This window comes from Haemaphysalis longicornis, unplaced genomic scaffold (genome assembly GCF_048455015.1).
Source record: "Haemaphysalis longicornis isolate Haplotype H1 unplaced genomic scaffold, Haemaphysalis longicornis Haplotype H1 scaffold_5, whole genome shotgun sequence".
NCBI classification, from domain to species: Eukaryota; Metazoa; Arthropoda; class Arachnida; order Ixodida; family Ixodidae; genus Haemaphysalis; species Haemaphysalis longicornis.
The window spans coordinates 182,385,651-182,400,036 of record NW_027526385.1 but is presented as its reverse complement, the minus strand read 5'-3'; the positions used below and the strand labels follow the sequence as shown (position 1 = coordinate 182,400,036).

The following is a 14,386-nucleotide window of genomic DNA, read 5'->3' as shown; positions in this document are numbered from 1 at the left end:
TTCCTCTAGGGCATACAGAACGAAACCAAAACTGCTAGTTTTCTGGGAAATTGTCCTTCGATGATGACTATTGCGACAGATATCACTGTTGCTTCATTCTAGTGGAGAAGGACGCTATCAAGAAGCAGCAGCTCCAATGAAGACAAAATTGCGAAATTGAGGTTGAAAAAAATGGCAATCCCAGTTCTATTTCCAAGCTTGAAAATCTATACATTTGTGGACTACAAAGCTCATTTTGTGTTCGTAGGTTCATGTAGTCATAAGGTTTAGAAAAATATGCAGAATTGATGTCTCCACTCAACATAACATATTTAATTGCTAGGTGTCCTAATTAATTTCCTCATTAATAAATCTGTTAATATTTGCACTTCCAGCTCTTAATTTTCGTTTGTGGGCTTATGGGACCCTAAAATTTAGGAAAACAAACACAAAACATTCTTTTGCTTGAAATATAGAAAAATCAGAGTTGAAAGGGGTTTACGAAAAATTTCCGCATTGAAAAAAAAATTCTGAATGCCGACGGCGATTTGGCCGCCTTCTGTAGTGAGGCAAATGTTGGTGCAGATGTACAAGGTGTTTCTGCACCATAATAAAAGACCAACTTCCTTTTAGTGTTCTCCTAAGAATGCTGTGGTCCAAACTCCACACGCAAGTGGCACGAGGCCAGTACACGCTGCCCAATTACTTGGCGACCTCTACAAAAACATCATTTTAAACGCTGTGCACATACAAAGCAATACATTTCCATTATACCCGGGCTACACGAGTGTTTCGAAGTCATTTGAGTAGAATGTCATTTGACTCAAACGATACCTTAGCGCTGCTACACGATGTTTTCAAAGGCCTTCGGTTGAAATGCCATTTCAGTTAAAGGAGCACCACCTTTGAGGTTCTCAAAGGCCTTTGATACACGAACAGTCGTACCTGATTATAGGGTTTAATGCACAGAAGTGTCTAGCATTCCGTCCAGACGGAACGCTAAAAACTGCTTAAGTTCCATCCAGACTGAACGCCAAATCAAAACCAGCCGATTAGCCGCCATTTCTCGTCCTGGGATTTGGTGTAGCGGTTCCGCCGCTCTCTACGGACGCTGTAGTCCCTGGTTCGATTCTTGGAACTTTTTTTTTTTTGCCGTCGTGGTTAGCGTTTTGTAATAGATATACTTCACGCCCGCTTTGCAATTCACGCGATGAGAGCAGTCGGTCTTGGTTTTTTACTCAAGCGGCCGAACCGTTCCCGCTTACTGGAGCCAAGGCTGACGTAGCTATCGCCAGTTACGCCCGATCTCCTGTAATTATTACCAGTGATTAATAATTAACAGTGACTCTGGCTAGTCAGTGAGCGGAAGCGGTTTGGCCGGTTGGGTAAAAATCAAGACCGACTGCTCTCACTTAATTATTGTGAAGCGGGCGTCTGGTGGCGGCTTTGAGATCCGTCCGGATCTGTATCATCTGTACTTATTAAAAATTATCAGTGATTCTGGCTAGTCAGTGAGCGGTAGCGGTTTGGCCGGTTAGGTAAAAATCAAGAAAGACTGCTCTCAACGCGAGTTGTGTTTCCTCTGGACGGAACTTTAGTCACAGTTGCTGTTCCGTCTGGACGGAACGCTAGACACAGGCTTAATGCACCGACGCAACGCAAGCGATGAGGCACGCCGTAGTGGAAGGCTCCGGATTGATTTTGACCACTTGGGAATCTTTAACGTGCGTTGAAATATTGAATACACGAGCGTTTTCGCTTTTCGCCTCCATCAGAAAAGCGGCCGCCGCAGCCGGGAATCGAACCCGCGTTCTCGTGCTCAGCAGCCCACAACACTGTAGCCACCGCGGCAGGTGCAAACAGTCGTACTCTCTAGCGCAGTTTTTTGCATGCCGTAATTCTAAAACAATTATTTGAGTAAATCTTACCAATTAAGAGGCACAAGCTTCATTATTTTTCACTTGTTATTGTTCTTTACCCCCCTCTACAATTACAAGCTAACTTGGCACTCTCAACACTGGCAGTGCGAAAAAAAAAAAAAAAAACTGGCTGTCTTGTGCACACTTATATATTGTTATCAATTTAATCACTCTCGAACATTTTAACTCTAAAGTTAGATTTCGTCAAGAACGAAACGGGGCAGTCGTGGCGAACGCGGAAACATGGCGGGCGAACATGGCAGGCGAACGCGGAAACTTTCAACTGCCTTTGACAATCATCGTGCAGATCGGAGGAATTCCTTCCAGTTCGAATGGCTTTGAAATTTTGAAGACCATTTGACTGAAATGGCCTTTGAAATGCTCGTGTAAAGTTCCCTTTCGGAGCATACTTTTCAGCGTAAATTATATAGGAGCGCTACCATAAAATCGACGTGGGTTGCTTAGAGAATGGGTGCTTGGTAGTGCAAACCAGTGAACGATTAGAGCCACTCAACTGCGATCTCTGTGAAACCTGCAACCATTGTGCAACACTGTGGCCCCTGTGCAAAACTGAAGAGCCCTTGTCAGCTCAACAATTACGCGGTTTTGCTTAATTACTCAACCCCCCTAGCTCCTAACACAGGCGTGCGGATGTTCCCCATTAAGCAATGCTTGACATCTTCGCGTAGTTAGCGGTATTGCATTGGTTAATGACGACTGAGATCACCCGGCACAAGTACATAGTTCCAAGGCTCTATGACCACTGGGTCAGCTAGTTAAATCTTGTAGCAACCGTAATGTGGTGGCAAGAACCTGTACATAGCCATCACGCGTAGTCTTCAAAGATGTACTTAGACAAGTCTGTGCAGTTCAAGTGGCCTCGACAGCCATTGTTACTGCCTTTTATGAGAAATCTCAACAAATGAACACATCTTAGATGGAGCGACACCAACGTGTGACAAAGGGCGCCGTTGCTGTTTTGAACTTGCCAATAAAACATGAAGTTGACGTAGACTGTTTGAAGCGCTGCAACGTGTCCCTGTGACATCCAGGATACGTCGCCACAGGCTCTATCATTTACACGACGATATCGGACGCCCCCACACACGGATAGCACCAAGTTGACGCTCCAACGCGAGCGAAGCGGCCCCGATGACGACACACTGACCTCGAGAAGTCTAGCCGACCCATTACTGCGACGCAAAACATCTGCACGCGCAAATGGTCTTAAACAGTGTTTTAAGTCGTGACGCTGCTACCGTTCACCGCACGTAGGAGACAAAAAAGTACAGCAAAACTTTGAAGTCAGAACCGGGCACAATTCTCCATCGACGCACCGCTCGCTAAACTTAGGCGCCGACCTGTTCAGTCTGCCTTGTCTCTCTTTCGCTTGTGCTTTTTCTTCGATTTCTTTTTCTTTTTGGACTTCCCCGACGAGTGGTCCTTGTCGCTGAAGTCCCGGGCGCTCGAAGACGGCTCGTCGGACGGCTTTTCGCGGGTCCTGCTCCGGTGCTTGCGCCGCTTCTTGCGCTTAGAGTGCTCCGAGTCCCGACCCCTCTCGGACGACGTCGACGATGACGAACCACTGCTGCTGCTCGACGACGAGGATGAAGACGAGGACGACGAAGAAGAAGACCTGCGACGCCGCTTCTTCGGTTTGCTTACCGCGTCGCCAGAGGAGGACGCGGCCCGCTCGGCCATAACGCGCTCGCGGTTTTTGCGCAGTTGTTCCTGAAACTTGCGGTTCATGTGCTCTTCCCAGGCGGCCAGCGTGCTCGATCCCTCCTTCTTTTTTTCGATGATGCGCTTGACTTCCTCCCAGGTCGGCCTGTCCCGGTTGAGGTAGTCCTTGATCGTGGGCCCGCTGGAACCCACGGGTCCCCGCTGCCGCGCCATCGCGATGGGGTTCATGAAAGCATACCGCGTGTCTCGCTTGCCCATCGTGCAGTCGACCCAGAGCCTGACCCTTCGCGAAGCAACGGCGCAGCTCGGCGCCGAGTCTCCCCAAGTTCACCGGGAGCACAGGCGGGTTAAAAAGTGCAGAAAGAAACAGTGTCAATAGTTACCCGGAACGGACGCCCTCGCAGGCAGCGAGGATAGAATGCGCCGCAGTGCCGCCGCCATCTTGAAGGTCACAGGTACTCAAACGTGAGACAGAAAAACTGATCCGAATAAAACAAGTTGCGAGTTGATGTAAAATATGTAAATAACTATAATTAAAGTAAAAATTGCTTTAAAACTATGTTTTTTATTTTTATATTTTTTGTACTTTTTTAAAAGTTATCGTTTCTCCTTTTCGCCTTCCGTATGGCTGTCCTCGATGGCGGGCTGCTTAGATCGGTAAACATGAATAATTTCTGCCGATGATTGTGAGAAATCGTTGCTGATTGCTTGTAAAATGGCCAGCGCGTGCATTATTCTGGATTCGGACGATGAAGACGAAGTTTCCCGGGCCTCCTCGAAGGTGGCGATGGCTTCTCCACGAAACAGATCGCGATCAAACGACGGCGTGCAGTTCGTGGACCTATGCAGCGACGCCGAAGAGAACGGCGTGTACGATGACCACCTGTTGACCGAGGGTGTACCGCTGCCGGCCACGTCGCTACAGAAATCCTGGGAAGCGTCCGCACCGCTAGCGGCCGACAGTCAGCTGTTAACGTCGACGCCAGACTGTCGGCGACAAACAAGGTGCTTCTACGATCCTTTCGTTTCAGAGCCGCAGGACACGTCCGTAATGGTTATCGTGCAGCGATGCTTGCATGTCGTGGTTTCTGTTTGGTCACGTGTCTCATCTCTGAGCTTTTGCACCGCCGTCTGACGCTAAAATCATTGCAACTTCTATACTTTTTGTTTTCCAGAATTGCATATGTGTGGCATTGCTTGCGACCAATGGGTGTCGGTGTAAAATTATTCGATCCTGAAAATCTACCTTTTTTGCGTCTGTTTGGAAATCATTTTATTTTCATTCGTATGAAACTAAAGAAAACTGGTGTTTCTCCCCCGCTTCATGCATTGCATGTGAAGTATTTGCGTTGTGAATAGGTGAGCAATATACCATCGATTTCCCGGAGGTCATACCAATTTCTTGCTACGATAATTTATCATCGCAGTACCTGCGGAAGTTTCGATGCAAGATGCTTTAAATTTCATCTCCGACATATCAGTACCTCGTAGGACAGGGAATAATGAAACCTGGAACAGAAAACAAGTAAGTCATGCCCTGTGCTGCCAGAAAGAGCGCGTGAATGTGAACTTTTTCTTCAGTAATGAGGCTACCAAGTTTTGCAGCAGCGAAAGTGCAGTATTAAGCCTTGAAAAGTGTTTTTCGGTAGTCGCTTTGGTGAGTTAAGTCCTGATGTATGGTTTTTGTTTTTGTAGGGGTCTCAGGTCCCAAGATAGGCAGCTGCAGACAAACCACTAAGAAATTGCGGGTTTTGCGTATCCAAATTCGTTTGTGAGCCAGGTCCTGCTGCTGAAGTTCCTAAACTTGCAAAAGGCAGGCTTTGTTCTCAAGCAAACTCTGCCTTGCGGAACTGGGAGACAAGGAGCATATTTCTCTTGCTTACCTTTTTCCAGGTAAATAGAAGTTTTCATCGTATTCGTCAGAAAATCGGTCTCATTTTTTGACAGACTGATGTTGTTAAGTGTAGATGTATGGGGAATAGTTTACTTTCGGTGTGTAAGATGTTTGTTAATTTTAGCGAGATTTAAGTTTGTGCAGCATAACGCTACATTGTCCGGAATAGAAGAGGGTAGTTCGTCTTGTGAAATGCAGCACAACTTGTTGAAAAGAGCTGCGGAGGTGCAGAGTTGGGGTTGCTGTTCTTGAGTAGGTTGGGTGTCAAAAAAAAGAGACAGAATAAAGCAAGCATCTTTTTCATTGGCTTGCAAGGCACTGCACTTGGTGGGATGACAAACACACACATGTAGGCGCTAAAAGAATGTTTCTGTTTAGGAACTGGCTCAGCAAAAGGGAAGTGGTTGGAAGTTGCTAAACGGTCGTTGCAGTCAAGCCACAGCCTCAATGGTTCAAATTTTGTGGAACTGGAGTAGACCCAGGCTCTCACTTTTTTATCTTTGGGCTAGTTTTTGTAAGCTTCTTGTCGTAGGTGCAACTGTTTTTAATACGCGCTGTGGTAATTTGATGATAATTGTTTTTTTTTATGGGACAAGACCAACTTCGAGTAAAGAGTGCCGAGAAAAATTATGTAATGACAGTGTGTAAAGGTAAATACTAAAATCTGTCGGTCAGAACAAAAGTGGAATGAATTAAAAGGCAATGAAGACAACTGATGTAAAGTGCTAAATTGTGACTGAGCGTGATAAGAAATAAGGTGCACTATTATGGTCTCAGTTAAAAGCTTAAAAATGTGCTTTAGAGGAGTCGTGGGGTCAGCGGATAAAAAGAATGATGGGTGGAGTGGAATATGTTGTCTGCAGAGTTCTGGGAAGCCTTGTGCCGACACAGGACACAAAACTGAATGCAAAGCACTCAACACAACATGATCATGTTGTGTTGAGTGCTTTGCATTCAGTTAGGATGTGGGTTTTTGGTCTAGGCCTTCCGCACCTGCTACATGGGGATCTTGGAGATTCAGTGAGGATGTGTGAGTGTATACGAGAGCTGTTAGCTTTTCATATTATTATGACTCTTAATGCAACCAGGCTTGCCACCGTTGTCTATGTTGCATAGATGTGGGGGGGAATGTGTGAACGGATGGCGGGCCCACTATGTCAGGAAGGGTGACTGGTGGGGCGGCAAAGGTTGCAGCGATTAAATATGGGCAGCGAAGTACCCAGGGCCAAAGCAGCAGTAAAAGCATTAAAGGGCTGACGCAATCTTTGTTTAGAGGGAACCTGGTTCCACGTTTCGACTTTAAAAAAAAAATAAAGGTGCAAAAAACACAAAGGAATAGAGAAACAAGAATGACAGAGTGTTCCACTTCCTATTGAATTTTATTTTATGAAATGCCTGCATTTATAGCCTAAGGCAGGCTGCTGCTACAATGACAGAAGGCATGAACAGCAAGAGCAATGCTTAGAGGTACACGTTCAAACAAATGCTGTACAATGTTGGAGCAAACCATGTTCTTCACACGGCCAGCAGTAAGTTAAAGAAGGGAAATTCGAGAAGCGGGTTTTATTCCAAAGGCAGGTGACGAGTACATCAGCAAAGTTCCTGTTGCCCTATTAGGCAAAGAAGCTGACGTTCTCGAAAGGAGTCAGAGCCTGACGGTTGGTATAATGTGTTTCTAGGCTATACATAAACACGTTTTTTAAAAGTAAAGGTCAATTGGATCTGTCTGTTCGGTTCGTGTCTCGTTTTGTCTGTGCTTTTTTGTTTTGCACATTTTTCTTTCCATGTACGTCGAACCAACCTGCCCCCCACTAATCTTTTGCCAGTGATGTGACCCTTTGTGGTTCTGTTCGACAGTGGCAGTTGCAACGGCGGCAGCAACAACACCTCTTCCGAGCCCGGTGTTCGTGTCAGTGGCAGCAGCCTGTGGGACAGCGATGAGGAGGAGCTGCCCCCTCTGTCGGCCAGGCTGCAGCTGGCAGTGGGGGGAAGCACCACCAACAGGTGGGTGTAGTAGTGCACAGCATGGGCCTGGGCAGCGTCACTAAGCTACGCTTAAGAGTACCGCCACTTCGTGCAGCTGGAAGCCTCTGGGAGGCCATTTTGTTTCTGGCTTGCAGTGTTGCCATCTCTCCCAACAAAACCGCCGCCGGTTGTGACAGGCACAGTGCGACCGGCCGCTGTGGCGTCCGCGCAACTGAGAGAGAGAGAGAGAGAGAGAGAGAGAGAGAGAGAGAGAGAGAGAGAGAGAGAGAGAGGCACCCAGAAACAAAATGGCTGCGCCCATATGTAAACAACTATCCGGTGGTGCCGACCGACCAATGAAAATCCTGGCGGCACGTAACAATGAGAGAAAAGGGTGCCGATACTCAAAAGGCCTTGATTTAGTGGCGCTAGGCCTATCTGAAAGCCCGGCCCGTTGGGGGGGTTCGAGCCGAGTAGCACGCATTTTCTCAGCGATTGTTTGGGCCGTGCTGGCTCGGGCAGTGCCGGAGGCCCGGAAGTCATGTGCCCTGCAAATTCTAAATTGTTTACAAGAAAAAAGTTTGCTCATTGATCTTTTAACTTTTAAAAAAGCAGCCTGGCTTTCGGGCTTGTTTTATTAAATTCTGTCAGGCTCAGGCCAGGCTCGGGCTCATATTTTAAAAATGTGTCGGGCTCGGGCGTTTGTCTAAATATTTTGTGGTTCTCAGGCTGTCTCTCCTCCACGCTGGGTCAAGCTAGGCCTAGGAATTGCAGCCCGTTCGGGGCTCTAGTGTGTAGGACTGACGAGCATCACCGAAAGGTTCCGCAGACTAGCTGTGTTGGGTAGATTGCGCGTCATAAAAAGTATGGCACTTCAGAGGAAGTGGGAAGGAGCACAGAACGGCTGGTTTGCTGCTTAATAACGCTGGCAGAGTTACTGAGGTACCTGTTGAAGGATTTCAGGCATGTGCATGCAAGTTTGCGGAATGTCTCTCATGTTGATGGAGGAGTCCCTTCCGTCTTTTAGCAGCAGTAAGGGGTTGGTCATGTCAGTCTTCTGGGGGGAATTTCCACTGGGAAATGCCAGATCCTCCAAAAGGTGGTGGAGTTAGGCTAATCTGGGTCACCCAAGGCTGTGAGACACGTTGGCCGGCAGAAGTAAAGGTGGCAACCAGAAGGAATGTGGTTACATCTAGGAGGATGTGCCACACTCCTTTTGTTAGAGATGTTGGTTTAGCGACAATACCTAAGCTGCACCCTGTTGTACGTGCGCAGGGCAAAAAAAATTGTAAAAAATTCAGTGCCCTTCTACTCTGTGAAGAAGGATGACCAGCAAAGCTGTGTTGTTAATTTTAGTGTCATCTTAGCGGATAATTTTCATATACTATGTTTCTGTAACCATACTCTCTTTGTGCATGGCCATGTATGGACAGCAGACAGTGCCGTATTTTCGCACATAGGACCTGCACCAAAACACGAAAATTTCAGTGGCAAAGTAGGGGTGCAGGTAGTACTCGTGGTTTTTTCTTTGGTGCAGCTTCACGGCAATGTGCGTTGTGCCGTGAAGCTCCTACGCAGTAACACTAACTAATACCCCTGTCACATGGCAAATCTAATGTCATTCAAACTGAATGACATTAAGCTGTTAATGACATATGGTCCGGCTGCGCGGGTCTACACGGCGAAACAAATGTCATTTGATTGTGATAGCGGTGACGATTAGCGGGCTCGCAAAACCTCAAAATTTTATTTTAAGCGCATCTAGAATGTTTTCACGCATAATATTGCATAAAAAAATGTAACAAAAGAATATATTTTTAATAAAAATAAGAAAACCACCGGCTTTGGTGACATCAGTAGACATCCCAAGCCGAGACAAGTTGCGCGCACTGGGGACGAGAGTTTCTTTTTTATTAGTACTTGCTTGTCTTTCTTTATTTGAACAACACAAAGAAGAAGATGGTTTATTACTGAATTTTCGTGCCAAGTGACACGCCACTGCTGTCAAGGCTACTCATTTGGCCACTAACTGAGGTCCGGGACTTCAGTTAGCCGCTTAATGTCATTAGCCTCAAATGTTATTCGGTATTCTCATGTAGCGCTGAATTAATGACATTTAGAGCGAATGACATTTGCTCTAAATGTCATTAGATCTGCCGTGTGACAGGGGTATAAGCCTTCCATGGTAGTGATTGTGCAAACACACAAGGACGAGGAAAAAAAAAAAACAAGGATGAGCGCACTCTAACAACTGGATTTTATTAGTGAATTGTGGCTTTCACCTTGCAGTCGGTGTATTCTACTTGCTAAATGTACGCTTTTTCTGTCCGCATAGTATGTGATGTGTTGCTTGAGCAGTAGCCTTGGTGCAGCCTTTCCTGTATCAAACGTGCGGGCAATATGCAAGGATTTTTTTTTCTGTTCCAGCGGTCTGAAAGTGGGGGTGTGGATTATTGCAGAGGTGGGTTATATGCGTGAAAATACGGTAGTCTGGTGACATTTACAACTTCACCATGAACTAACTTATGAAAAGTGAATGAAACTCAGCATAATGGTAAGTGCTTTATACCCCTGTCACACGGGCACTTTCAATCGCGATTGAGTCGATCCGGATTGAGCTCAGTCCGGATCGGGCGCATTTTATACGGCAGTTTCAGTCGCGATCGAGCTCGATCCCGCTCAAACTCAATCCTGGTTTCTCAAGCGCGATCGAGGCTTCCAAGCGCGATCGAACGAAAGCGGCGATACTTTCGTCCCCGCTCAGTAATGACACAGAAGGTGAAAACTTCAACTAATGCCACAAATTGTGTCGAATACCTTGACCCAAACAAGCGTGCGGTAACATTTCCATAGTTACGTATACCTACGACCGCGCGAAGTTACCAGACGCCGGCTGCAAGCACATTGTTAGCGCCATCTGGCGTACACAAGTGCAACCGGTGCAACTTCTCGATCGCGATTGAAACGGGCCGTGTAGCAACGTCAGTACGTCGAGCGCGCTCGAAAACTCGATCGCGATTCACTTCAATCACGATTGAAAGTGCCCGTGTGACAGGGGTATTAGTGGCTAATTGCAGTATAATTGGTTTCAGGATACTTTTGGTAACACAGGAGTTAGAGCCATTTTCGGTAGGAGTGTTCGAATACTCAAATACGAATCGAATAGTGCCCACGTGAATAGTGCAATCTGCGAATTGAATATCCACTATTCGATTTTTCGAATAAACGAGTGGTGTTTCCGATCATTCCCTGGTTTCGCGAGAGCGAGAGATGTCGGCGCACGCTAACGCACTGTTGCTACATCGTCTGCTCGGCGAGTTTTATTCAAATCGCGCTTTCGATGAGCGTGCCTTGCAGGGGCTGTGAATTTTATCTCGCTGCGCGGAGTAATCTGCGATTGCGTCGATAAGATCTTTTTTTCGAGCCGTCGCCATCGACTCTGGCGCCCATTTTTAATTCTGCGACCGGATGTTTACATGTTAAGGCAGCTTCCTGTAAAGACTGCCGCCGTATAGTGCCTACAATAGGCACTATAGCCACCGTTTTGACAGCGCTTCCATTAATTTAACATCAAAAGTGGTTCTGGCTGCTTTTAATGCAGTTGGTGTATGGTTACTTCCGTGTTTACTTTTTTTAAAGGAGCCATGAAGACAAAATACAAGTTGGGTTTATTAGAAAGACTGCTTAGTCCCGATAACAATGATACCAATATCATCACCATCTTCGAACAAATAACGGAGATATGAAAGAAAACATGTGAAGCAGTTGCGACCCCCTAGCCAATTTCCCGCAACTTTTGTATGACGTCACGGAACCTTGTTTGTGCGATTGGCGGCCACCTAACTGACCTGTCACAACGACACATGACTGGACGTCTGTAATGGGGCCTCTGGTGCCATTTTACTGCATCACTTGAATGCTAACGTGCAGTTAACGCACTGAAAATGATGTTTTATTGTTGGCCCGTATGACGTCATTCTTGCTCATAACACGTCACTGTGGCGCAAAATTTGAAAATTTTTAAATACTTCTTGCTTTTTTTTTCGTTAAAAAACATCTTTTGTGGCTGTAATGGAGCTGAGTGAGATACTGAATCCTAGTTCTTTCAAATTAAACGAAGTTGTATTTTCTCTTCATGGCTCCTTTAACCACAGTGCGCAGGCGCACTACAGGCGCAGGCTTGTCCACGGTGCCTGTAGTGCGAGCTTTCCTTCTGCTACGTATTATTCACGCTGCCCATGTGCTTTCAAAGAAGTGCCTCGTCGTGGTCCATGATTGTGTCTGTGCCATGTGTTTGCGTCCTATTGTTCATGCCTGCAAAGTGCTCGCTTCTGAGTTATAGTCATTGCCCGTGATTGCAGTACAGCAACCCCACTGCAAGATTTTGTTTTTTTTATTTCTCTCAAATGCCTATCGTGCCCGCTTCGGATTCCTAAAGTACCACTGATGCAAGTTGAAAAGTTTGTTCATCGGGTTGAAAAAGAACGTCATGTCTCCCGAACTTGTGAAGTAGCTTCCGCTTTTGCACAAGAGCCTATGAAGAATTGAGGCCGGTTAAAAAAATGATATTCGGTATTCGATTCAATATTCAGCTTTTTTTCCGAATTCGATTCGAAAGCTACTATTCGGCATTCGCACACCCCTAATTTTTGGTAATGATTCTCCCTCTGTAAACGGCCATGCTTCACTGCAGAACTGGCATAGTGGGAAAGCCGGCTTACAAAGCCCAAGCTTACACCGACCTCCCTAAGCTCAGCTTAACCTCTGAACAGAAATGCATTGCTGGGAATACATCTTGCCAAGGGCAGTTGAAGCCGTCTTATATCAAAATATGAAAGGCCTGGGACTTTTTTTATTTTTTTATGATTTTATTTGATACTGGGAACCGGATGGTGCATGTGTACGAACCTGCTCTGGAGGCAGCGTGACGCAATACATGCAGTTATCTTTTTTTCTTTTTTTTGTTTCTCTTTGTGAGTTCCTTTTCCTTGTGAGTGAAAATGGTATCAGCTTATTTTTTTCTACCAGTCATGTAAAAGTACCTCTTTGCTAAGAATAAGCGGTACCATACGGATTAGGTCTTATTTCAGCTCATCCCTATTGTTCTGGCTGAAAAACTACCACTTCATTTGTAAACCTTTTTGTCGCGTGAGCTGCACTGGCCAAGGTTGAGCAGTTTCGCGTGGCTCCTGGAGAGCCGTACTGCGCATGCGCGAGGAACAGTGACTTCTCACAGCGCACAGCTGGCGTGCCAGAGCAGCCGCCGCCATGCACTCCGCCGCTGCCGCCGCGCGCACCTCGCCAGTCTGCATGTTCCAGAGGAGTGACAACGTAGTCGCAGCAGACGCACTGGCGCCGGTGCATGCCCATCTGTGCGCCTCCATTGCGCAGTAGCCAAGTCTGACTCTGCGTCGGAGCTGCTCGATAGCGCCTCTCATTTTGTGCGAATGCACAGAAGTATCAGGGGGGTATACATATAGTGGGGCATTTCCTAGACAACCACGGTAGCTGAGAATAACCAGCTAAACCTCAGCTCACGCTACACATATCCTGGCATAGCCGAGGTAAGCCCCTGCTCATTTTTGTGTGAGTGAGCTTACTTTCACTGTTAAAAAAAAACAGTAGAGGAAATACAAGGAAAAACTGCCCTACCAAAGCCAAATTCTTGACCTTTGAAAGAATTCCTTATCTTATCTTAAAGTGGTGTTCGTGATGAGCCTTGATGTCCCTTACCAGCCAGTCAGAGAATTTCTCTTTTTCCCCCTCCTTTTTGTACATAGAGAATTTTTTCGAATTGTCGAAGAGCCCTCTGAGTTGATAGTGGACTGCCAGCTATTCCTCACTAGTTATGTAACTGTCAGCATATTTTTCGCTGGACAGAAGAGCTCAAGATTAGACTCTTCATTGCATAGCCTTGTGACACATCATTTGTAGTGCATACAAGTTAAAAGCACCCCCAAGAAGCTGCTTTTCTCATTGAAGGAAATATGTATCTCAACTCTTTCTACATTTCTGAGATGTGGTGTTTTTAAAAACTCGACATATCTCGGCGTTTTTGTTTCAGAAATGCGCAAGAGCAGCTTGACTACTGTTCCGAGTTATGATGGCTTTGGGTTCAAGCTGCAGAATTGTCCAACATAGAAAAAAAAAAGCAAGAAGAAATGCAGTAACCGCTTCTTAGGCATGCTCTATGAAACGTTACCCAGCACTGCTGATGTTCTTAAAAACGCATGTGTTTCGGGCCGCAAATGTGCTCTGCACCAAATTTTCAAGATACTGAAATGAAGATGAGAAATGATACTATGTAGAGAAGAACCATACTATGGGAAACCAAAGGAGCGAAGCAACCATTGAGATCTGTACGAAGAGTATTATCCCTATGTCACATAACCTTGGGCATCATTTCCGCTTAGATTAGGGATAAAACGGTGATGTCGGTGATGAAAACGAGGAAATTATGGATGGCAGTTGTTTGGAAATTGTGGCGGCGTAGGCGGAGGACCGGACAGCAGAAGTTCTTTCGTTTTTTTTTTAATTCGTGTCGCTTTCTTTGAAATCACACTTGAGTGGATACTGAGCGTTGTCTTTCAACATCTTAGTTTGGGACTTGTCATAAGTATTAGGCATACCGCTATGTCTTGTTACTCCCTTTTGCGTACCATCACATGGTTGTCTTTTTAAACAATAGCAAATCATGCAAGAATCGACTGCCCAGTGACTCCTAAGAGTATAAAAATATCTTGGCCTAAAAACTCTTCCTTTGGTCCGAAGCCTGTGACCTTTAAAAGAGCCACACAGGCAAAATAGAAGTTAAGTTCATTAAAAGACTGCCTCGTCCCAATAACAGTGATAGCAATCTTATCATGAAATTCAATCAAATAATGTAGATATTAAGAAAAACATATGAAGCAGTGGCAACTCCCCAAGCACTTTCTGGCAAGGTCTT

The 14,386-nt window shown here is 45.9% G+C and overlaps 2 protein-coding genes across 2 annotated transcripts in view; one reads left to right on the top strand and one right to left on the bottom strand.

Annotated features, from left to right (window-relative positions):
• Positions 1-2,754: 2,754 nt before the first annotated feature.
• LOC144138860 (uncharacterized) lies at positions 2,755-4,041 on the bottom strand. Its single transcript, XM_077671358.1, has one exon. The coding sequence runs from the start codon at positions 3,837-3,839 to the stop codon at positions 3,264-3,266; it is 576 nt and encodes a 191-aa protein (XP_077527484.1). The 5' UTR covers positions 3,840-4,041; the 3' UTR covers positions 2,755-3,263.
• Positions 4,042-4,184: 143 nt separating this feature from the next.
• LOC144140034 (structure-specific endonuclease subunit EME2-like) overlaps positions 4,185-14,386 on the top strand; it is a 53,718-nt gene continuing 43,516 nt past the window's right edge. Inside the window, exons 1-2 of the mRNA XM_077672246.1 lie at positions 4,185-4,586; positions 7,333-7,479. Coding sequence (XP_077528372.1) covers positions 4,297-4,586; positions 7,333-7,479 — 437 coding nt within the window. The 5' untranslated portion in view covers positions 4,185-4,296. The remainder of the gene's footprint in view (positions 4,587-7,332; positions 7,480-14,386) is intronic.

Excerpts from the sequence above, each read along its gene's own strand:
- LOC144138860 (XM_077671358.1), bottom strand. The coding sequence starts at position 3,839 with ATGGGCAAGCGAGACACGCGGTATGCTTTCATGAACCCCATCGCGATG.